Source organism: Cetorhinus maximus, chromosome 15 (genome assembly GCF_964194155.1).
Source record: "Cetorhinus maximus chromosome 15, sCetMax3.hap1.1, whole genome shotgun sequence".
Classification (NCBI taxonomy): domain Eukaryota; kingdom Metazoa; phylum Chordata; class Chondrichthyes; order Lamniformes; family Cetorhinidae; genus Cetorhinus; species Cetorhinus maximus.
In genome coordinates, this window is record NC_135893.1 from 54,370,299 (window position 1) to 54,389,838 (window position 19,540).

At 42.7% G+C, this 19,540-nt stretch overlaps 1 protein-coding gene and 1 long non-coding RNA gene across 2 annotated transcripts in view; both read right to left on the minus strand.

Annotated features, from left to right (window-relative positions):
* The window catches only part of flii (FLII actin remodeling protein), a 58,574-nt gene that overhangs the window by 6,421 nt on the left and 32,613 nt on the right, over positions 1 to 19,540 (minus strand). Inside the window, exons 17-25 of the mRNA XM_078558412.1 lie at positions 17,214 to 17,297; positions 16,370 to 16,541; positions 15,024 to 15,128; positions 14,639 to 14,830; positions 13,793 to 13,981; positions 9,845 to 9,984; positions 9,262 to 9,469; positions 3,261 to 3,415; positions 1,249 to 1,309 (exon numbers count right to left, since the gene is read on the minus strand). Coding sequence (XP_078414538.1) covers positions 1,249 to 1,309; positions 3,261 to 3,415; positions 9,262 to 9,469; positions 9,845 to 9,984; positions 13,793 to 13,981; positions 14,639 to 14,830; positions 15,024 to 15,128; positions 16,370 to 16,541; positions 17,214 to 17,297 — 1,306 coding nt within the window. The remainder of the gene's footprint in view (positions 1 to 1,248; positions 1,310 to 3,260; positions 3,416 to 9,261; positions 9,470 to 9,844; positions 9,985 to 13,792; positions 13,982 to 14,638; positions 14,831 to 15,023; positions 15,129 to 16,369; positions 16,542 to 17,213; positions 17,298 to 19,540) is intronic.
* On the minus strand, positions 716 to 1,232 carry LOC144690684 (uncharacterized). The gene is made up of 2 exons (XR_013578931.1): positions 1,124 to 1,232; positions 716 to 1,082 (listed from the first exon to the last, which is right to left on the minus strand). It is a non-coding gene; the product is annotated as an uncharacterized LOC144690684 (long non-coding RNA).

Sequence of the window (19,540 nt, forward strand, 5' to 3'; positions counted from 1 at the left end):
CAACTGCACGCTCCAGCTGGAGATCAACCAACAATGAATATAGTAATGCAGACTCCATAGATTTGTACTCTATCCCTCTTCCAATACAATGTTATTTAATTTCTTTGTCCCGCTGTTTAACACTGGGTGAGCTGTTTTCATAGATTTATTGTTCAGCACCCTTCTCTTCTGTTCCATTCAACCCTTGCTCCCTCTTTTGGCCTCATGTAACTGCTTTACACTTAGCCACTTTGAAGAGCAGCTGTGTGTTGATATTCGCAGAGTCCTTTTTTAAAACTGGTTCAGCCTACTCGCCAATCTTTTTACATCCAGCTTATTGTGTGGTTTCCCAGTCTCATTACTCTCTCACCACCACCTCTTTTGTCTCCTCCACAGTTGCTAAATTATCAGATTGCTATCTGAAATCCAGTGCTGAATGAACAGAAATTTCCATAGCCTTTGGTCCCCAATCCAAATTCTGTTCCCTAGCTACTGACTCCATCCCTTTCCTTGTCAACTATCTGAGACTAAGTCAGATTGTTTGCAACCCGAGTGAAGTACTTGACTCTGGGATAAGCTTCCAACCATGTAGTTAGTCTTGGTGTTGGCACAGCTATTTCCACCTCCCTAATATTGCCCCACTTTGCCCCTGCCCGAGCTCACTTGTGGCTGAAACTTTCATTCATGCCTTTAGACTCGACTATTCCAACGCACCCCTGGCCAACCTCCCACAGTCTACTTGCACCAAGTTCCAGTCACCCATCACTAATGTTCCCTCTGGGCTGCAGGCATGCACAGCCATGCAGAAACCCAGAAGGTTACACACAGCCTGTTAGCAAGTTGTCTCGATATCTACGCTGCTCTAATTTCATCATCTTGAGTATCCCCAATTTTAATTTGTTTAGCATGGATGGTCATGCCTTCAATTGCCAAGGCCTTAAGCTCTAAAATTTCCTCCCTAAACCTCTCTACTTCTCTACCTCTCTCTCCTTCTTTAAGACCCTCCTTAAAACCTACCACTATAACCAAGCTTTTGGTTATCTGCCCTAATGTCTTGTGGCTTGATGTAAAACTTTGTTTTCTTTTTCTAATGCTTTAAGTGTCTTGTGATACTTTATGTTAAAGGTGATATATACACACACACACACGTTGTTACTGTAGCTAGCAGCTACATAATACACACACAGATACAGCCAAGGCTTGTCTGTGCATGGGAAGGTGAGGGGTTAACCCAATTTAACTTTAAGTTTGTTCATAATTAAGCGTTACCTTAAGGATGTAGCAAAAGTCAGAATTCAACATACTGGAATCTGTACTGATCTGGATACATCTGCAAACAATAAGAGATTATTTTAAAAACATAGGATACAAATTTCTCCACATCATCCTTGTCAGGGCATTACCGAATACAACCGAGAAGGTAGGTGCACAACCTGCTACTGGCATCTTTGCCAACAACATTCAGGAGATCTTGGTGACCTGTCCTCACATCTTGTTGGGAGAAGGGTATATCTGGTCTCCATAAAACATGCACAGCAAGGCCTAATATTTGAGTGAGCTCCAGAACCAAATCCAGATTCCAGCACTTGTTACACCCACATTGGGCTCTAATGCAATGAACCATCTCCTACAGGTACATGTATACTAGACATTATTGTTCAAAGCCCAAGTACAGCAGATGAGGTTAAAACCCAGTGTCAGAGGTAGAAACAACCCCAAATACATCACATCATCCTGTGGGCTAGCTGTGAACTGACAATCACCATTGAGACTAGTGTGAGACTAGAGTGGATTAGATACATCAGATGGACAGAACAGGGCTGTAACTTAACTCAACCCCACACATAAGTAAGCAACCTTTTTTCTAATTACTTCAGTGCCTGAAATGTAATTTATTAGCATGCTTACCCAAGTCACCAGCATATGGTGAGAGGTAGGGAAGAAAAGGGGGCAAAAGGGATTATAATTTCTGCCTATGGCACTAAGACAAAGCCCTCAACGAAGGTACTGCAATGTCCAAATGCAGTAAGATCTGGAAAATATCCCGGCTTGGGCTGACAAGCGGCAAGTAACATACATGCCACACATAAGCCAGGCAATGACCATCTCCAACAAGAGAGAATCTAACCATTGCCTCTTGATGTTCAAAGGCATTACCATCACTGAATCCCCCACTATCAACATCCTGAGGGTTACCATTGACCAGAAACTGAACTGGACTAGCCATATAAATACTGTGGCTAGAAATGCAGGTCAGTGGCTGGGAATCCTGCGACGCGTAACTGGCTTCCTGACTCCCCAAAGCCTGACCACCATCTACAAGGCACAAGTGATAGAATACTCCCCACTTGCCTGGATGAGTGCAGCTCTCATAACACTCAAGAAGCTTGACATCATCCAGGACAAAGCAGACCGCTTGATTGGCACCACATCCAGAAACATTCACTCCCTCCACCACCGACGCATAAAAGCATCAGTGTTTACCACCTACAAGCAGGAATTCACCAAGGCTCCTTAGACAGTGCCTTCCAAGCCCATGACCACTACCATCTAAAAGGGCAAGGGCAACAGATAGATGGGAACACCACCATCTGGAAGTCCCTCACCATCCTGACTTGGAAATATATCGCCGTTCCTTCACTGTCATTGGGTCAAAATCCTAAAACTCCCTTCCTAACAGCACTGTGGGTGTACCTACGCCACATGGACTGCAGCAGTTCAAGAAGGCAGCTCACCGCCACCTTCTCAAGGGCAACTAGGGATGAGCAACAATTAGGCGCCATCCAGAACAGAACATTTTCCCTGACTGAATTTAGTAGCAGGGGACACCAAGCTCCATCCTAGTGTACTGTGGCTACAGTTTTTAACTATCTATCAGGTGTACAGCACCAACTCACCAAGGTCGCTTCACCAGAACATTCCTCCCTATGACCTCTACTAAGATGACGGACAAGGACAGTAGATGCATGGAAACACAATGATCAACTAGTTCCACTCCAAATCACAAAACATCAAACTCACCAAATATATATCACTGTTCTTTCCTCATTGCCAGGTATTTAAATATTAATATCTGAAATTGCACAGCTAACACCTTCTTGAAAGTACCTTTACCATAGGACTGCAGCTGTTCAAGGAGTTGGCTTCACCAGCATCACCAACATCCCAGAAACTAGTAATGAGATAAATCTGAGAACAAGTTAGTCACTCACGCTTTCAAGCAGAGTTGGTGTACAGTGAGGAGAAAGAACAAGGGGAAAGGGACAAAAGCAAAGCCTCACCTGGAGCAGACAGCACTGCCATTGGTGCGGATGTGATAGAGACTGGGTTGCAGACCATTCTCTGGGGTCTTCCTCTTTCCTTTGTGAATAATGAACTTCCTTTTGAAGTGAGAAAGAAACTTCAAGTTCTCCTGCTGCTGGGTCATTCGCACCACCTAATAGACAGAGACACAAATTAATCCACCATTTCATTTTTCTTTCTTTCTTTCATTTCCAAGCCCCAATGCAACATCCATGCTACATGTACCAGCATGGTCCTTGCAGCAACACATACCACTCCGTTCCCTCGTTCCCTTCGGATCTTGTAATAGGGTTGGAGGGTCAGCATACCTTCACTGAAGCCATATAACCACAGGTAATCCTATTGTCTATCAATGTCCTTAATTTACAAAGATTTAAGTGAAATAACTTAAGGATAGATCAGCACAGAGTTTTCTATAGCTCCATTGCACTGTCACAGAGAAACTCCTAATTTAAACATTGTTTCCATAGCTGGTAGTGCTTGCCTCGCCTCTCAAGCTCAATAGAAAAATAGATCACACAAGAGATGGTCCTTTTTTCACTCTGGTGTCCAACCTCTCCCTTCATCACAACCTATCTTTTCTGTAGTATGGGAAAAAGGACTGCGAATAGTTCTTTCAGAAAGCTGGAATAGGCAAGAGGCAAAGGGCATCCTTGTGCTCTGTATAGTTCTAACAGCCTAAGTACACTACCTTGTAGGGGATGGGAGCGCTGTGACTCCACTTGGATGAGTTATATCAGAGTGTGCCCTTTTCCCTTGTACAAACTGATTACAGAAGCACATTATACCATACATACATGCCAACTTACAAAACTTTTCCAAAATTATCGTTCCCACCATTATAGCAGCTGGGTCAAAATCCTGGAATTCCCTCCCTAACAGTGGGTGTATCTACACCACATGGACTGCAGCAGTTCAAGAAGGCAGCTCATAACCACCTTCTCAAGGGCAATTAGGGATGGGCAATAAATGGTAGCCTAACCAGCAACGCCCACATCTCATGAGTTAATATAAAAAAAAATCCTTCAAAATTGATTTAGATGGATAACAATTGAAACCTGGTAGATGAACTCTGGGCAGACAGTAATGCAAAGATATGCACATTAGGCAAGGTAGAGTTAGCAGCTGTCCTTTCTCTCAGCCCCTGGTTGTGCTGTTAGTGTGGGGTTGTAAAAAACAGCCAGTGAATAAGAGCTAGAAAAGCCGATTATCTACGCGAAACCCAGATGTTTAGACAGTATGAAGCACAGCCCAACTGAAAAAAAACTAAGCTCACTCCGAAGGTTCAGCTAAGAAGAAACTTCTGATCTGATTCTCATCTAAGTGGGTGTCAATAGATTTATTTCAGCATGACACACAATACATAAAAAGATGAGTCATGAGGGTAATTTACGGCACAGGAGGCCATTCATCCCATCAAGTCTATGTCAGCTCTCTGCATAGCAATCCAGTCAATCCCGCTCCCTGCTCATTCCTGTAGCCCTGCAAGTTTATTTCCGTCAAGTGGCCATTCAATTTCCTTTTGAAGTCATTGATCATTTCCACTTCCACTACCTTCGTGGATAGCAAGTTCCAGGTACATAACCAGAACTGTGGGAAGAATTTTTTCTGGGTCCTGTTTGCAGCAAAATTGTAAATTCATTCAATCAATGAGCTTATGATTTTCCTGCAAATATAGCAAAGGAAGCTATGACTCTAAAAGTTTTTATTCAGGTTGGAGGGGGACCCACTTTATTAAAAAATACAACCTGTTAATCTCCTGAATTAAACTAAGCAAGGGAAATTGCTGAGTTCCTGCTCCTGATCATTATCCTGGGACTTTCTAGTGGAAAGTGCTCACATATGGTCATCAGGTTGGGATACGATTGGGCTCACCAGTAATACCACACACTGTTGAACAGCATGCTAACCTTCACTGTCAAGGTTCACACACTAATAGCGACCATTGTGAATTGTAGTAAGGCAATGCTGGCTCCTATAGAAATATAGGGATAACTCATTCTCCCAGTCGGAAAGGGAAGCCATATTCAAGAGAGATAAAGCTCTGCATTATTCAAGCAGTACAGTGTTTATGTATCAATTCAGAGGCCTGGACTAATAATCCAGAGAATGCAAACTTAGATCCCACCCTGACAATTTGAGTTATGTTTAAAAAAAAACTGGCATCATGAAGCTGTTGGATTGTGGTAAAAACCCATCTGGTTCACTATTGTCCTTCAGGAAGAAACCTCCTGCCTATACCTGGTCTGGTCTATGTGTGATCCCGGTTCTACACCAACATAATTTACTCCTAATTGCCCTACCAAGCCATTCAGTTATATCAAACCACTGCAAGGATTAACAAACGAATGGAGCACTCTGTTACGCCTCGGCATTGAATCAGGACATGAAGGCACAATACGTCCAGCTGATCCTGCCAAGTGCTTCACACTAACATCCGAGGGCTTAAGTCATTTGGAGTCTCTCAGAATCATACCCATCAGCCAATACCCCACCATCATTCCTGGGCATGTCCTTTTCCACTGGCAGGATATCCCAGAGGTGGGAGCAGTGCTATACAAAACGGGAACAACTTTGGGAGAGTCCTCAACAGTGACTCTAGGCATCTTGGAGTCTCATGATCTCAGGTCAAACATGGGCAAAGAAATCTGCTAATTGCCACCTACCATCCTCCCTGAGTTCATGAATCGTAATCACCAAGAGTGACCCAGTAGTCACACCACAGACCCACGCCTGAAGGACACAGCTGCCAGACTGGGCTTGCTGCAGGTGGTGAGAAAACAAACCAAGAATAACTTACTTGGCTTTGTCATCTAGTGTCTCATGTGGCACTACCGCTATTCTAAGTGGGGCAGATTTATGTACCCTGCAGTTCAAAACTTGGCATCCATGAAGCACTGTGAGCCATTAGCAGAATTCTATTCCACCATTATCTAGAACCTCATTTACATATATTATTCATTTTTGGGATTTAGGAGTCATTAACAAGGCCAGCATTTCTTGCTCTTCCCTAGTTGTCCAAGAAAGTGGTGGTGAGCTGCCTTCTTCAACCGCTGTAGTGCGTGTAGAGAAGGTACTTAGATTCATAGATGCTTACAGCACAGAGGAGGCCATTTGGCCCATCATGTCTGTGCTGGTCAACAAAGATCTGACTACACTAATCTCATTTTCCAGCGCTTGGCTCATAGCCCTGGAGGCGATGGCAACACAAGTGAATATCTAAATACTTCTTAAATGTTACGAGAGTTTCTGACTCACCTTTGAGGCAGTGAGTTCCAGACTCCCACCACACTCTGGGTGAAAACATTTTTCCTCAAATCCCCTTTTAGCCTTCTACCTCTTACCTTAAATCTATGCCCCCTGGTTATTGACCCCTCTACTAATGGAAAAAGTGCCTTCTTATCCACCCTATCTATGCCTCTCAATCTTATACACCTCTATCAGGTCCCCTCTCAACCTTCGCTGCTCCAAGCAAAACAACCCCAGCCTATCCAATCTTTACTCATAGCTCAGGCCCTCCAGCCCAGGTAGCATCCTTGTAAATCTCCTCTGCACCCTCTCTAGTGCAATCACATCCTTCCTATAATGTGGTGACCAGAACTGCACAGTGTACTCCAGTTGTGGCCGAACCAGCATTTTATACTGTTCCAGCATAACCTCACTGCTCTTATATTCTGTGCCTCAACTAATTAAGACAAATATCCCATTTGCCTTCTTAACCACCTTATCTACCTGCCCTGCTACCCTCAGGGATCTGTGGATATGCACACCAAGGTCCCTCTGATCTTCAATACTTTAAGGTCTTACCATTCATAGTGTAATCCCTTGCCTTATTAGCCCTCCCCAAGTGCATTACCTCACACTTTTCCGGGTTGAATTCCATTTGCCACTGCTCTACCCACCTGACCAGTCCATTGATCTCCTCCTGCAGTTTATGGCTATCCTCCTCACTATTTACCACCGTACCAATTTTCGTGTCATCTGCGAATTTCTTGATCATACCCGCTACATACACCACAAACAGCAAGGGCCCCAACACCGAGCCTGTGCAACCCCACTGGAAACAAACTTCTAGTCACAGAAACATCCCTCTACCATCATCCTCTGCTTCCTACCTCTCAGCCAATTTTGGATCTAACGTACCACTTTGCCTTGGATCCCATGGGCTCTTACTTTCTTAACCAGTCTGCCATGAGGGACCTTATCAAAAGCCTTGTTAAAGTCCATGTATACAACATTAAATGCATTACCCTCAGCAACACTCCTGGCTAACTCCTCAAAAAATTCGATCAAATTTGTCAAACATGACCTTCCCTTAACAAATCCATGCTGACTATCCCTGATTAATCCGTGTCTCTCCAAGTGCAGATATATTCTAATCCTCAGAATTCTTTCTAGTAACTTCCCCACCACCGAGGTTAGACTGACTGGCCTGTAATTTCCTGGTCTATTCCTTCCTTTTTAAATAATGGGACAACGTTTGCAGTCCTCCAAAGGGCAGTCCTCCAACTTCCAAAGGGCTGCTCGGTAGTGAGTTCCAGGATTTTGACCAAGTGACAATGAAGGAACGGTGAAATATGTCTAAGACAAGATGAAGTTGTGAATTGGGGGTGATGGTGTTCTCATGTATCTCCTGCCCTTATTCTTCCAGGTGGAAGCTTTGCTGTATGTAGGCATAGACTGCTTCATTACCTAAGGAATGGCAAAGAAAACAGAGCACCTTACAGTGAACATCCCAGAAGTCCATGGGGGAGAAAAGTCTTCAGTGGCTTGAGCAACAGTTGACAAAGTGCGGTATGTATTGGAAGCCAAACACCTCAGCCACAGTATTCCTCAAGACAGCATCCTAGGCCCAACTATCTTCAGATGCTTTATCAATGACTTGCCTTCCATCATAAGTGGGGCAGTTTGTTAATAATTGAAGCAGAACACTGCACAATCACAATATCTCAGATAATGAAGCAGTCCACATCGGCATGCAACAAAACCAGGACAACATTGAGAGTCTGGCTGACAAGTGACAAGTATCATTCATGTCACACGATTCCTGGGAAATGGCCATCTCCAACAAGACAGAGTTTAACCACCTTCATGACATTCATGGCATTACCATCTCTGAATCCCCTACCAACATCTTGGGGGTCACCATTGACCAGAAACTCAATTGGACCAGCTATATAAATGCTGTGGCTACTCATGCAGGTCAGAAGCTGGGTATTATGCAGCAGCAGGCTCACCTCCTGACTCCTCCACCACCTACAAGATAAAGTCAGGAATGTAATGGAATACTCTCCACATGCCTGGATGGGTGCAGCAACAAGGCTCACAAAGCCTGACACCCTCCAAGATAAAGCAGTCCATTCTTTGGCATCCAATCCACCACCTTAAACATTCACTCCCTCCACTACCAAGTGCCAATGGCAACAGCATATTCCATCTGCGTGATACACTGCAGCATTTTGTCAAGGCTTCTTTGGCACTACTTCCCAAACCTGCGACCTCAACCATCTCAAAGGACAAGGGCAGTAAAAGCATGGAATGCCTTCAACTCAAGTTCCCCTTCCAACTCACATACCACCCTGACTTGGAAATATATCGTTCCTTCTTACTCAATGCAACAAAATCCTGAAACTCCCTACCTAACAGAACTGTGAGAGTATCTTCACTAAACAGACTGTAGCAGTATGAGAAGGCAGCTCATCACCTCCTCCACACAAGCATCTAATGACAGGCAATAATTGTTAGCGATGCCCACGCTCCAAGATTGTGGAAAAAAGCACAGTTTGTTTGCCAGAGCACAGGATACCCTTTATGCTCAAGAGTCAGTGCCTTCAAGAGATAAGTGGAAGGGAGAAAACCATAAGCAAAGAAAAACCCCAAATTTATCTTACAGCATTTTAAACATGTGCTGACATATAACCTCAAATATAAAAGACTTCATTATACACAATTTCATGTTGAGAATGTGCAACTGTTTACCTCAAGCTTGCCAGGGAAAAGGCTCTCAAATTTCTTCTGTAGGCTGAAGGTGAAAGTTAGCCAGCCCATGTTGGAAGCCTCTCGGCCCTGCCAGAAGTACACCACGCACTGGAAGTCTTCCTCCTGCTGTTTTCCTTCATCATCCCCATCCTCTTCCATCTTCTCTTTATCTTTCTGATCATCTTCATACTCCACTGGAACCCAGTACCTGAAACAAACAAGGAAGACTGAATGAGAATGATACTTACTACAAACACATGGGACAGAGGAGTGTGGGTGGGGCACAGCAGGGAGGCAACCTGGAATCTCAGACTTCACTCTCTGAAACAGGCTTAAATGAATTGAGATTGAGAAATTGCTTGTTGATGCAGCTGATGAGGATAAAACTGGAAGAGAGTAAGGTGCAGGTAGCAATTCAATTGAGTAATAGATGCCATTCATAAATTATTCAAGTTTTGTATTTGCATTCTATGATGTTAGTGACTTAATATGAATGCTTTCCAGTCAAAGTGGCTCATATAAACATAATATTGTACTTGTGCAGTTATCCAGTCTAATATATAACACCACTTTAACTAATTACCTGCAAAGAAAGACGTAACAGTCTTGAGTATAAAAATGACCAAAATCTTCTTCGGGAAGGCGCGCAAATTTCTTTCCTTCAAGCACAAAGCCTTCCATCCCATCCAGGTCCTCATTCCACTCCTCCATTAACTGCTCGGCCTGAAGTTAGAAACCAAGACTCAACTTCTTGCTGAAGAAACTGCATCTCATTTGCACCAACAAACAGTGAGAAAGGCTTACAGAGTTAACATATTCACATTTTTTAATTCAAGGGCAAACAACTTTTAGAAAGCCGAATACCTCCAAAAGATTACTGCCATAATTAACAAGAGACATGAGCTATCCAGTCAGCCCTTCAAGCCTATTCCACCATTCGATTAGGTCATGATTGATCTGTATCTCAACTCCATGTACCCATATCCCTTCGTGCTCTTAACTAACAAATATCCATCTGAATTTTAAATTTTCCAGTATAACCTCATTCTCAACATTGTTTTGGGAGAAAGAGAGCTCCACATTTCCACTGCCCTTGGTTTGAAGAAGTGTTTCCCAACATCACACCTGAAAACTGTAGCTCTGATTTTAATTTTATTCCTCTCGTTCTCGACCCCCCCACCAGAGAAAATAGCTTTTATCTAACCTATCAAATTCTTTAATCTTAAACAACTCAATTAATTCATCCTTAAACTTCTCAATAAAATATAAACTTAATCTATAAACTGTCCTCAAAATTTAATTCCTTTAGCCTCGGTATCATTTTGGTGAATCTGCGCTGCACTTCCTCCAAGACCTTCCTGAGGTGCAGTACCCAGAAATGAACACAGTACTCGATGCAATCTAACCAGAGCATGACACAACTGTAGCATACCTTCCATTCTTTGCATTCCAGCCCCTGAAGGCCAACATCCCAATCATCTTTTAATAATTTTTTGTACCATCCACTAGCTTTCGTATTTTCTGTACGTGGATCCCTAAATCTCTCTACTCCTTGACTGTTCCCAGCTAATATTTGGAAAAGAGATTAAAAGAATTAAAAATCAAATCAGTGGCAATTCATTTTCAGGGTATTCTCATAAAAACTAGAAACAGAATAGGCCATACAGTCCCTTGAGACTGGTCCACCATTTAATGAGATCATGGCTGATCCTCGACCTCAACTCCACTTTCTTGCCTGATCTCCATATCCCTCGTTTCTCTTAAGAGTCCAAAACTATAGCAATTTTAATCTTGAATATACTCAACAACACTATGGGGTAGAGAATTCCAAAGATTCACAACCCTTTGAGTGAAGATATTTCTCATCTCAGTCCAAAATGTCCATCCCTTATCCTGAGACGATGACCCCCGTTATACTCTCTAATAAGTGGAAACAGCCTCTTGGCATCTACCCTGTCAAGCCCTCTTGGAATCGTATATGTCTCAATGAGATCACCTCTGATTCTTCTAAGCTCCAGAGACTGCAAGCCCATTCTACTCAAATCTCTACAACTTTCTCATCCTAGGAACCACCAGTCGAGCCACTTGAGAATTTTAGATATTATAATGAGATCACCTCTCTTTCTTCTAAACTCCAGCGAATATAATACGCCCATTCTCTCATCATCTCTCATAGGATAGCACTCACATCCCAAGAATCAATTTAGTGAAACTTTGTTGCCTCTAAGACAAGTATTTCCTTCCTTAGGTACAGAGACCAAAACTATACACAGTACTCCAGGTGTGATCTCACCAAAGCCCTGTACAATTGCAGCAAGATTTTCTTACTCTTGTACTCAAAACCACTTGCAACAAAGACAAGCATTCATAACAGAACAATTTAAAGGAGGAGATAGTTTGGGTACAGTCAAAGTACATTCCCACAGGGAGGAAGGGTAGGGCAAACGAAGCCTGGAAGACGAAACAAAATACTATGAAGCAGAAAAATGGTGCATATAACAGATGTCAGGTTGATAATTCAAGTGAGTACTTTATATCTGTCATTACCAAGGATTCATAGTGAATGAGGATGTAGATGAGAAAATGGATGGGTTAAAATTTGATAAAGAGGAGGTATTAGAAAAACTGGCTGCAAGTTGATAGGTCACCAGAACCAGATGGGATGCATCCAAGGATGCTGAGGGAAGTAAATTGTGGAGGTACTGGACATAATCTTTCAATCCTCCTTAGAAACAGTGGTAGTGCCAAAGAACCAATAAAGAGTGCAAGGATAAATCCAGCAATTATAGGTCAGTCAGTTTAACATCAGTGGTGGAAAGATTTTAAAATGATAATCTGGGACTTTTTTTGTTGAGGATAATTCAGCTGACGTGATCTATATGGACTTCCAAAGTGTTTGATAAAGTACCCCATCTAGGCTTTCTAGCAAAATTGAAGCCTATGGAATAAAAGGGGTAGTGGCAACATGGATTCAAAGTTGACCGTGTGACGTGTAACTGGGAATAGTTGTTTGCTGGACCAGGGGAAAGGTGCAGAATGGAACTCCCCCAGAGGAACTCGGGTACTTGATATTTTGAAGAGGCAGACAAAGTGAGAAAGGTGGGTGGAGGGGGTTAGACCTGATAATAATGGATGGCATAGGACAGTAGTGAGGAAAGATCATAGCTCAGAACAGCAGCAAGTAGAATCAATGTGGGTGGAGCTAAGAAACAACAAGGGCCAGAAAATGCTGGTGGGAGTAGTTTGAACTACTGCTTTTCTTGATACATATTAATGATCTATACATCTATGTACAGGGAGGGTATAGTTACTAATTAATCCTACATCATTACATGGGTTCAAATCTCACTATGGCAGATGGTGAAATTTGAATTTTAAAAAAATCTGGAATTAAAAGTCTAACGATGACCATGAAACCATTGTTGATTGTCGTAAAAGCCCATTTGGTTCACTAATGTCCTTTAGGGAAGGAAATCTGCCGTCCTTACCTGGTCTGGCCTACAAGTGACTCCAGACCCACAGCAATGTGGTTGACTCTTAAATACCCTCTGAAATGGCCTAGCAAGCCACTCAGTTCTCAAGGACAATTAGGGATGGGCAATAAATGCTGGTCTAGCCTGCGATGGGTGCCCCTGTTCCATGAACGAATAAAAAAACACAAGATCTAAAATGGTTTCTTCTATAATGTACTGTTCCAAAAAAAATGTCTCAAATACATTCCTTGAACTCATCCTCCAAATTACTTTTGCCAAATTGATTTGTCCAGTTGATAAAATTAAAGCTTCCCCATGACTCTTGCACTGCCTTTGTTACAAGTCCCTCCTATTTCTTGACTAATACTCAGTCCAACAGTATAACTACTGTTCGGGAGACCTATAAACTACTCCCACCAGCATTTTCTGGCCCTTGTTGTTTCTTAGCTCCATCCATACTGATTTTACTTGCTGCTCTCCCAAGCTATGATCTTTCCTCACTACTGTCCTATGCCGCCTTTTATAATCAAGTCTAGCCCCTGCCATCCACCTTTCCCACTTTGTTTGCCTCTTCAAAATATCAAGTACCCAATCTTGATTACAGGCTTTATAGCAGCCTAATGATACAAGACATTGACTAAGACATAAGGAAAGGTTCATGTCCATCATCACAGTTAAGGAATGGTTTATGAAAACAAAATAGAAAGCGGGGGCTGCGGGGAATCCAAGATGCATAAACTTTTCACATTACCACAACCAGTCATCAGGCTACCAACTAGTGTTCAAGATAATGCTCGAAATCACAGAAATTTTGTATACTTGAACCTTACATTCACAAGTTACTCTTGAAAATAATCTATTGGTGTATATGGTAATTTGTTCCAGAAGGAAGCATCACAGATAGCAAAGAGTGACTGCACCAATGCTAAAGGTACAGCCTAGCAACAGTTACTTGATGGACCCCAAGAGTCAGGCCCTTTTTGATAAACCTGCTTCATAATCTAAACTCAGTAGTGATCAGTTCCTCCAATGGTTTTAATTGTAGTCACAGCCAGTACCTCAGAGAGTGGCATTGGTGGCTGTCGTGGCAGGAATAGTGCAGTCAGATCTGCTTTAATCTGGTCTCTCTTCTCTGCGTCCTTCTTCACTTTACCCATGAGACCTTCTTTCTTCAGCACAGTCTCTGCATTTGTTGTATAATCCACCTTCAGGACATCATCCCAGTTACGGAATTTAGACTTAAACACCTAGTTACAAATAATTAATCAGGTTTGTTAGAAAACAGTCATTAACACAATTCAGTCAAGAATAAGTGAACATTGATAGATCACCAATCAGGCAGGGACTCTGCACATTAGCAATAGCAATCCCCATCTGGGAGCTTCTAAAGACTATACCAAAAATTTGGTGTCTCCCAACAGCAAGCAAAAAGAACACAAGAAAAAAAAATTCCTTTAATCTAATTAATAAGGTTACAAGACCATTCCTTATAAACACAAACAAGATGTCCAAATAGAACAGCTTCCTAGCCCCCCCGTCTGCTACTTGCATAGGTGCCTATGTCAAATGCAAATTCTGGGGACAGAGATGTCTCATCAGCATCACTCACAAATATATCAATCAAGCAAACTGATTGTTCAAAAACCAGACAGATATTCCCCCCACTAACCCCAATGAAATCAAGATTCATCACATTGTCTTCCACTCTAGTTCATTCTTACTCAGGATCGCAAAACAACTAAGACCTTATCTTACCTTCCTCCCACAATCTACAGACTATTAAAACTAAAGCTTGCTGTCACTTAACTCATTTTTGGATGAATTGTGTTTGAGCACCATTAAACTGGTTCCCATTTCTTTCCTGCACATTCCCAACTGTAACCCAAAGCCAACAGGTTTCCTACTTGACACTCTGTCCCCTCCAGGTTTCGGATAACAATAGCATGCTTGGGGCGGTGCAACATGCCACACAACTCCTGTCCCAGCTTCAGGGCAGCGGCTCTGACCAATCGTGGAGACTTGCGTCCAATCCAGATGAAAACATCTGACCAGCAATCTAAAATATAGACAGATCGTGTATCCAAAAGGCTCTGGACCTGAAACAAAAAGGGTAATTTTTCTCAATCTGATTTACAGAGTAATACTATAAAACAAGAATACCAATATTAGACTGGACCTTTAAATGGGTTAATGTCACATAATGACCAAGCCCAAGTGTAAAAAAACTCAGCCATTACTAGTCAATATCATCCAGAATTCAAGGCCCACACAAGGGGAGAGTTACTGTACCAGTCTCAGTTCTGGCACCAGATCAATCTTCGGCTTCACTTTGTGCTCCACGGAAAGTTTGTAATTAATCTGAGGGAGCTCCAGGTATCCAAGACCTAAGCCAACCTGAAGAGACAAAAGCAATCACTTTTTAAAAAAACCTGTATTATGCTAATTGTTGTCCTCTTACCGTCTTCACTCCACCCTCCAACTCCAGCAATTAAGTAAGGAAAACAGTCCAATGCAAGAGATTCAGGTAAAACTCCAATACCACTGCTTCATCAAGCCATCAAGAGATATGCTCAAATGAGACGGCCCACCTTCACTCTTCACACCAATATCTCATGCACTTTCACTCTTATATAGTATCAATATTAAATCAATATGAACATTTTACACTGATGCCCCTTTGACCTCAAGCTACTGTGAAATCACAGAAGCCTCTGTTTAACACCCATCCTGCATCCCAGTAATCAAGTCTTTCACAAGTGCACAGTAACCGCCAGATGATCTGAAAACTGGCTCCTCTTAATGTAATTTAAGTCAATGCACCAGAAAGTACAGAAAGAATAGGACACCAGTGATGTTATGACACTGGATCCACTCTTGCAATTTGTGAGCATTGCAGGTGAATGTCTCTCTTACAAATGAAGCAAACCAGTTTCCAGAGGTGTACTAACATTTAAATATGAAAAGTTCTCACACTTTTAATGGGTTTTGTCCACAATAGTGACATATTACATTACAGTTCAACTCCTGAATATGTCCAAGTTTGCTGATGACACAAAACTTGGTGGAAATGTAAGCGATGAGGAGGGTTTTAAGAGGCTTCAAAGCAATTTAGACAAGTTGAGTGAGTGGGCAAATACGTGGCAGATGCAGTATAATGTAGATAAGTGTGAAGTTATCCACTTTGGCAGGAAAAACAGAATGGCAGAGTATTATTTAAATGGTGATAGATTGGGAAATGTTGATGTGCAAAGGGAACTGGGTGTCCTTGTACACCAATCACTGAAAGCAAGCATGCAGGTGCAGCAAGCAGTTAAGGCGGCAAATGGCATGTTGGCCCTCATTGCGAGAGGACTTGAGTACAAGAGCAAGCGGGGTAGGCCATTTAGGACTGAGACGAAGAGAAATTCCTTCACTCAGAGGGTGGTGAACCTATGAAATTCTCTACCACAGAAGGCTATGGAGGCCAAGTCACATGAATATACTTAAGAAGGAACTAGATAGATCAAGCCATGATCATATGGAATGGCGGAGCAGGCTCGAAGGGCCGAACGACCTACTCGTGCTCCTATCTTCTATGTTTCTATAAGTTTTGTCTGAAATCTTTGCTAAACAAAAAAATTCTGCTTTATTTTTACCTTATAAAGTTTAGGCCGCACAGGCTTAAAATTGTCTACCACATGACATTTAATTTCCTCAGGTTGTCCTCCCACAGCCTCCCAGAATTCTGGTGTCTCCTGATTTTGCATCAGTTGTATTATCTCTGCATTTCCTTTTCTCTCGTTTTTATTTATTTTTTCAGCAAACAGTCTGAAAGATAGAAAATTCTGATTACAACATGCTACAATACCACAATTCCATGTGCCCAAGAGCTGATCCCAGACAGTGTTTAAACCAGGCTTCATATTGGGCATTCTGCTTCTGAATGTAAAAACGTAATAAAACTCTGAAAAGCCCACATTAAAGCAACAATGATCACCTTAGTATTTTAGTTAATCAGGACCCAGCTTGTGTCTCTGCTGAATCTCATACATGGTTTACAAATCAGAACTTGAGAAAAGACCATTTGGGCCCATTCAACATGTCCTAGCTTTACAAACACATCCCGTCCACAATTCAAAGACACTCAAATGCCCTTAGTGCTTTGACATCACTACTGTATCAAAATTTATCATTAAATTTTTAATCCTTTAAAATCACTTTCACAAATCTTAAGTTTACTTTCTCTGGCTTTAATGGCCCGATTTACCTTGGGTAATAAACTGGGTTCACTTCATCTATAACCAGAAAACTCTATGTACCTCAGCCAAGATTCCCCTTAATCTTTTTTCTAGACTGCGAAGCTTAAGCCTCTACAATCTCTCCTTGTGGCTGATCCCCTTTACACTAGAAGCAGTCTAGGTGCTTCTCTCTGTACCCGCTCAAGTGTTTCCACATCCTTTGATGAAAGCTGTATACAGTATCCTGGTGTGGGAATACTACCTAGCTTTGGTGCTTGCACTCAGGGTGGCCTGGGAGCCTCTCCAGATGTAAATCTCAAGTCCATGATCCAGAAGAAACACAAAGCTAGAAAAAAAAACAAGGAGAAGTGTTAACATCGTGAAGAGACAAAATGAGGCAAAGGAAATAATAGAGCCGCAGAAAACCTTGAGTAATAAAATTAAATCGAAATATGCTATAGAATATCATTGTGAACATCACTTTTAAGGGATTTAGTCTTAATGGCTCATTAAGGTACTGCTGTCAGTTCTGCCTTCAAGTTTCAGAACTGCAAAGAAAAGTTCTGATGCAAATGGAAGTCGTTGAGATATACAGCTTATGACATGGGAGGCAAATCCCTCTGCACACTATTGCAACTTATTCAAGTATTGGGGCGGGGATATGGTGGGAAAGGGGAAGGAAAAGAATAGTCTGTGAAACTAAGCTATACAAATCAGGGAGGCGTCGGGTTCAATCCCTGGTCTTTGCTGGTTTAGCCAATATCAGCCAGTGTAGCAGCAGGAAAACAATAATTGTGTTTGATGCCTTTCCAGTTAGGAAGGGGGGAAAAAAACTTTTAGCCAGGGTTCCATCTTGACTTTTATCCAGTAACATCTGCTAGAAAACAGACACTCAATGTATTGGCACATGAAGAGCAAGACACCAAAGAAGCTGATCTCCAGCACATGACAGGATAAGAAAAATGGAGGGGGAGAAAAAGTGGCAGAGCACATTAGGCGCAAACTCACATTTCCATAAAGTGTTAGGCTCTTGGTTACCCCAGCCAGAGGGAAAGAAGAAAGAAAAAAAGTTAAGTATCAAACCAGCCTACTTGCACTCATTTCCCAACAGCCATTCCCAACATCCTGTTCTCCTGAATGTGCCAACTCCTGCTGGAATACAATTCCACAGATGCAGCCTTACCCCACTCTGGAGGGAGCTAGCCCTTGCTGGAAGGAGTGCAGTCCTCCATCACCCCCCAATTACTGTATCCACCCCCAATCCTAAGTGGCCCAGTTGACCATTCTTTATATGTGAGCCAAGACAACCTTTTTTTAAAAAAATCAATTAATGGGATGTGGGTGTCGATGACTAGGCCAGCATTTATTGCCCATCCCTAATTGCCCTTCAGAAGGTGGCGGTGAGCTGCCTTCTTGAACCGCTGCAGTCCCTGTGGTCTAGGTATACCCACAGTGCAGTTAAGGAGGGAGTTCCAGGATTTTGACCCAGCGACAGTAAAGAAACAGCGATCTATTTCCAAGTCAGAATGGCAAGGCTTGGAGGTTGGGGGTGGGGTCGTTCCCACGTGTCTGCTGCCCTTGTTCTTCTAGATGGTAACGGCTGTAGGTGCTGTCAAAGGAGGCTTGGTGAGTTCCTGCAGTGCATCTTGTAGATGGTACACACTGCTGCCACTGTGCGCCAGTGGTGGAGGGAGAGAATGTTTGTGGATGTGGTACCAATCAAGCAGGCTGCTGTGTCCTGGATGGTGTCAAGCTTCCTGGAGTGTTATTGGAGCTGTACTCATCCATCACACTCCTGACTTGTTCCTTGTAGATGGCGGTCAGGCTTTGTGGAGTCAGGAGGCGAGTTACTTGTCGCACTATTCCTAGCCTCTGACCTGCCCTTGTAGCCACAGCATTTATATGGCAAGTCCAGTTCAGTTTCTGGTCAATGGTAACCCCCAGGATGTTGATAGTGGGGGGTTCAATGATGGTAATGCCATTGAAGGGGCAATGTTAGGTTCCCTCTTGGAGATGGTCATTGTCTGGCACGAATGTTACTTGCCACTTATCAGCTCAAGCCTGGATATTGTCCAGGTCTTGCTGCATTTGGACATGGACTGCTTAAGTATCTGGGGAGTCACGAATAGTGAACATCCCCACTTCTGACCTTATGATGCAAGGGAGGTCATTGATGAAGCAGCTTAAGATGGTTGGGCTTATGACACTACCCTGAGGACTTCCTGCAGTGATGTCCTGGAACTGAGATGATTGATCTCCAAAAACCACAACCATATTCCTTTATGCTAGGTATGACTCCAACCAGTAGTAAGTTTTCCCCCCAATTCCCATTGACTCCAGTTTTGCCAGGGCTCCTGGATGCCCCACTTGGTCAAATTTTGCCTTGATGTCAAGGGCAGTCACTCTCACCTCACGAGTTCAGCTCTTTTGACAATTTTTGGACCAAGGTTGTAATGGGGTGAGGAGCTGAGTGGGCCTGGCGGAACCCAAACTGAGCGTCAGTGGTTATTGCTAAGCAAGTGCTGCTTGATAGTACTGTTGATGACCCATTCCATCACTTTACTGATGAGCGAGAGTAGACCGATGGGG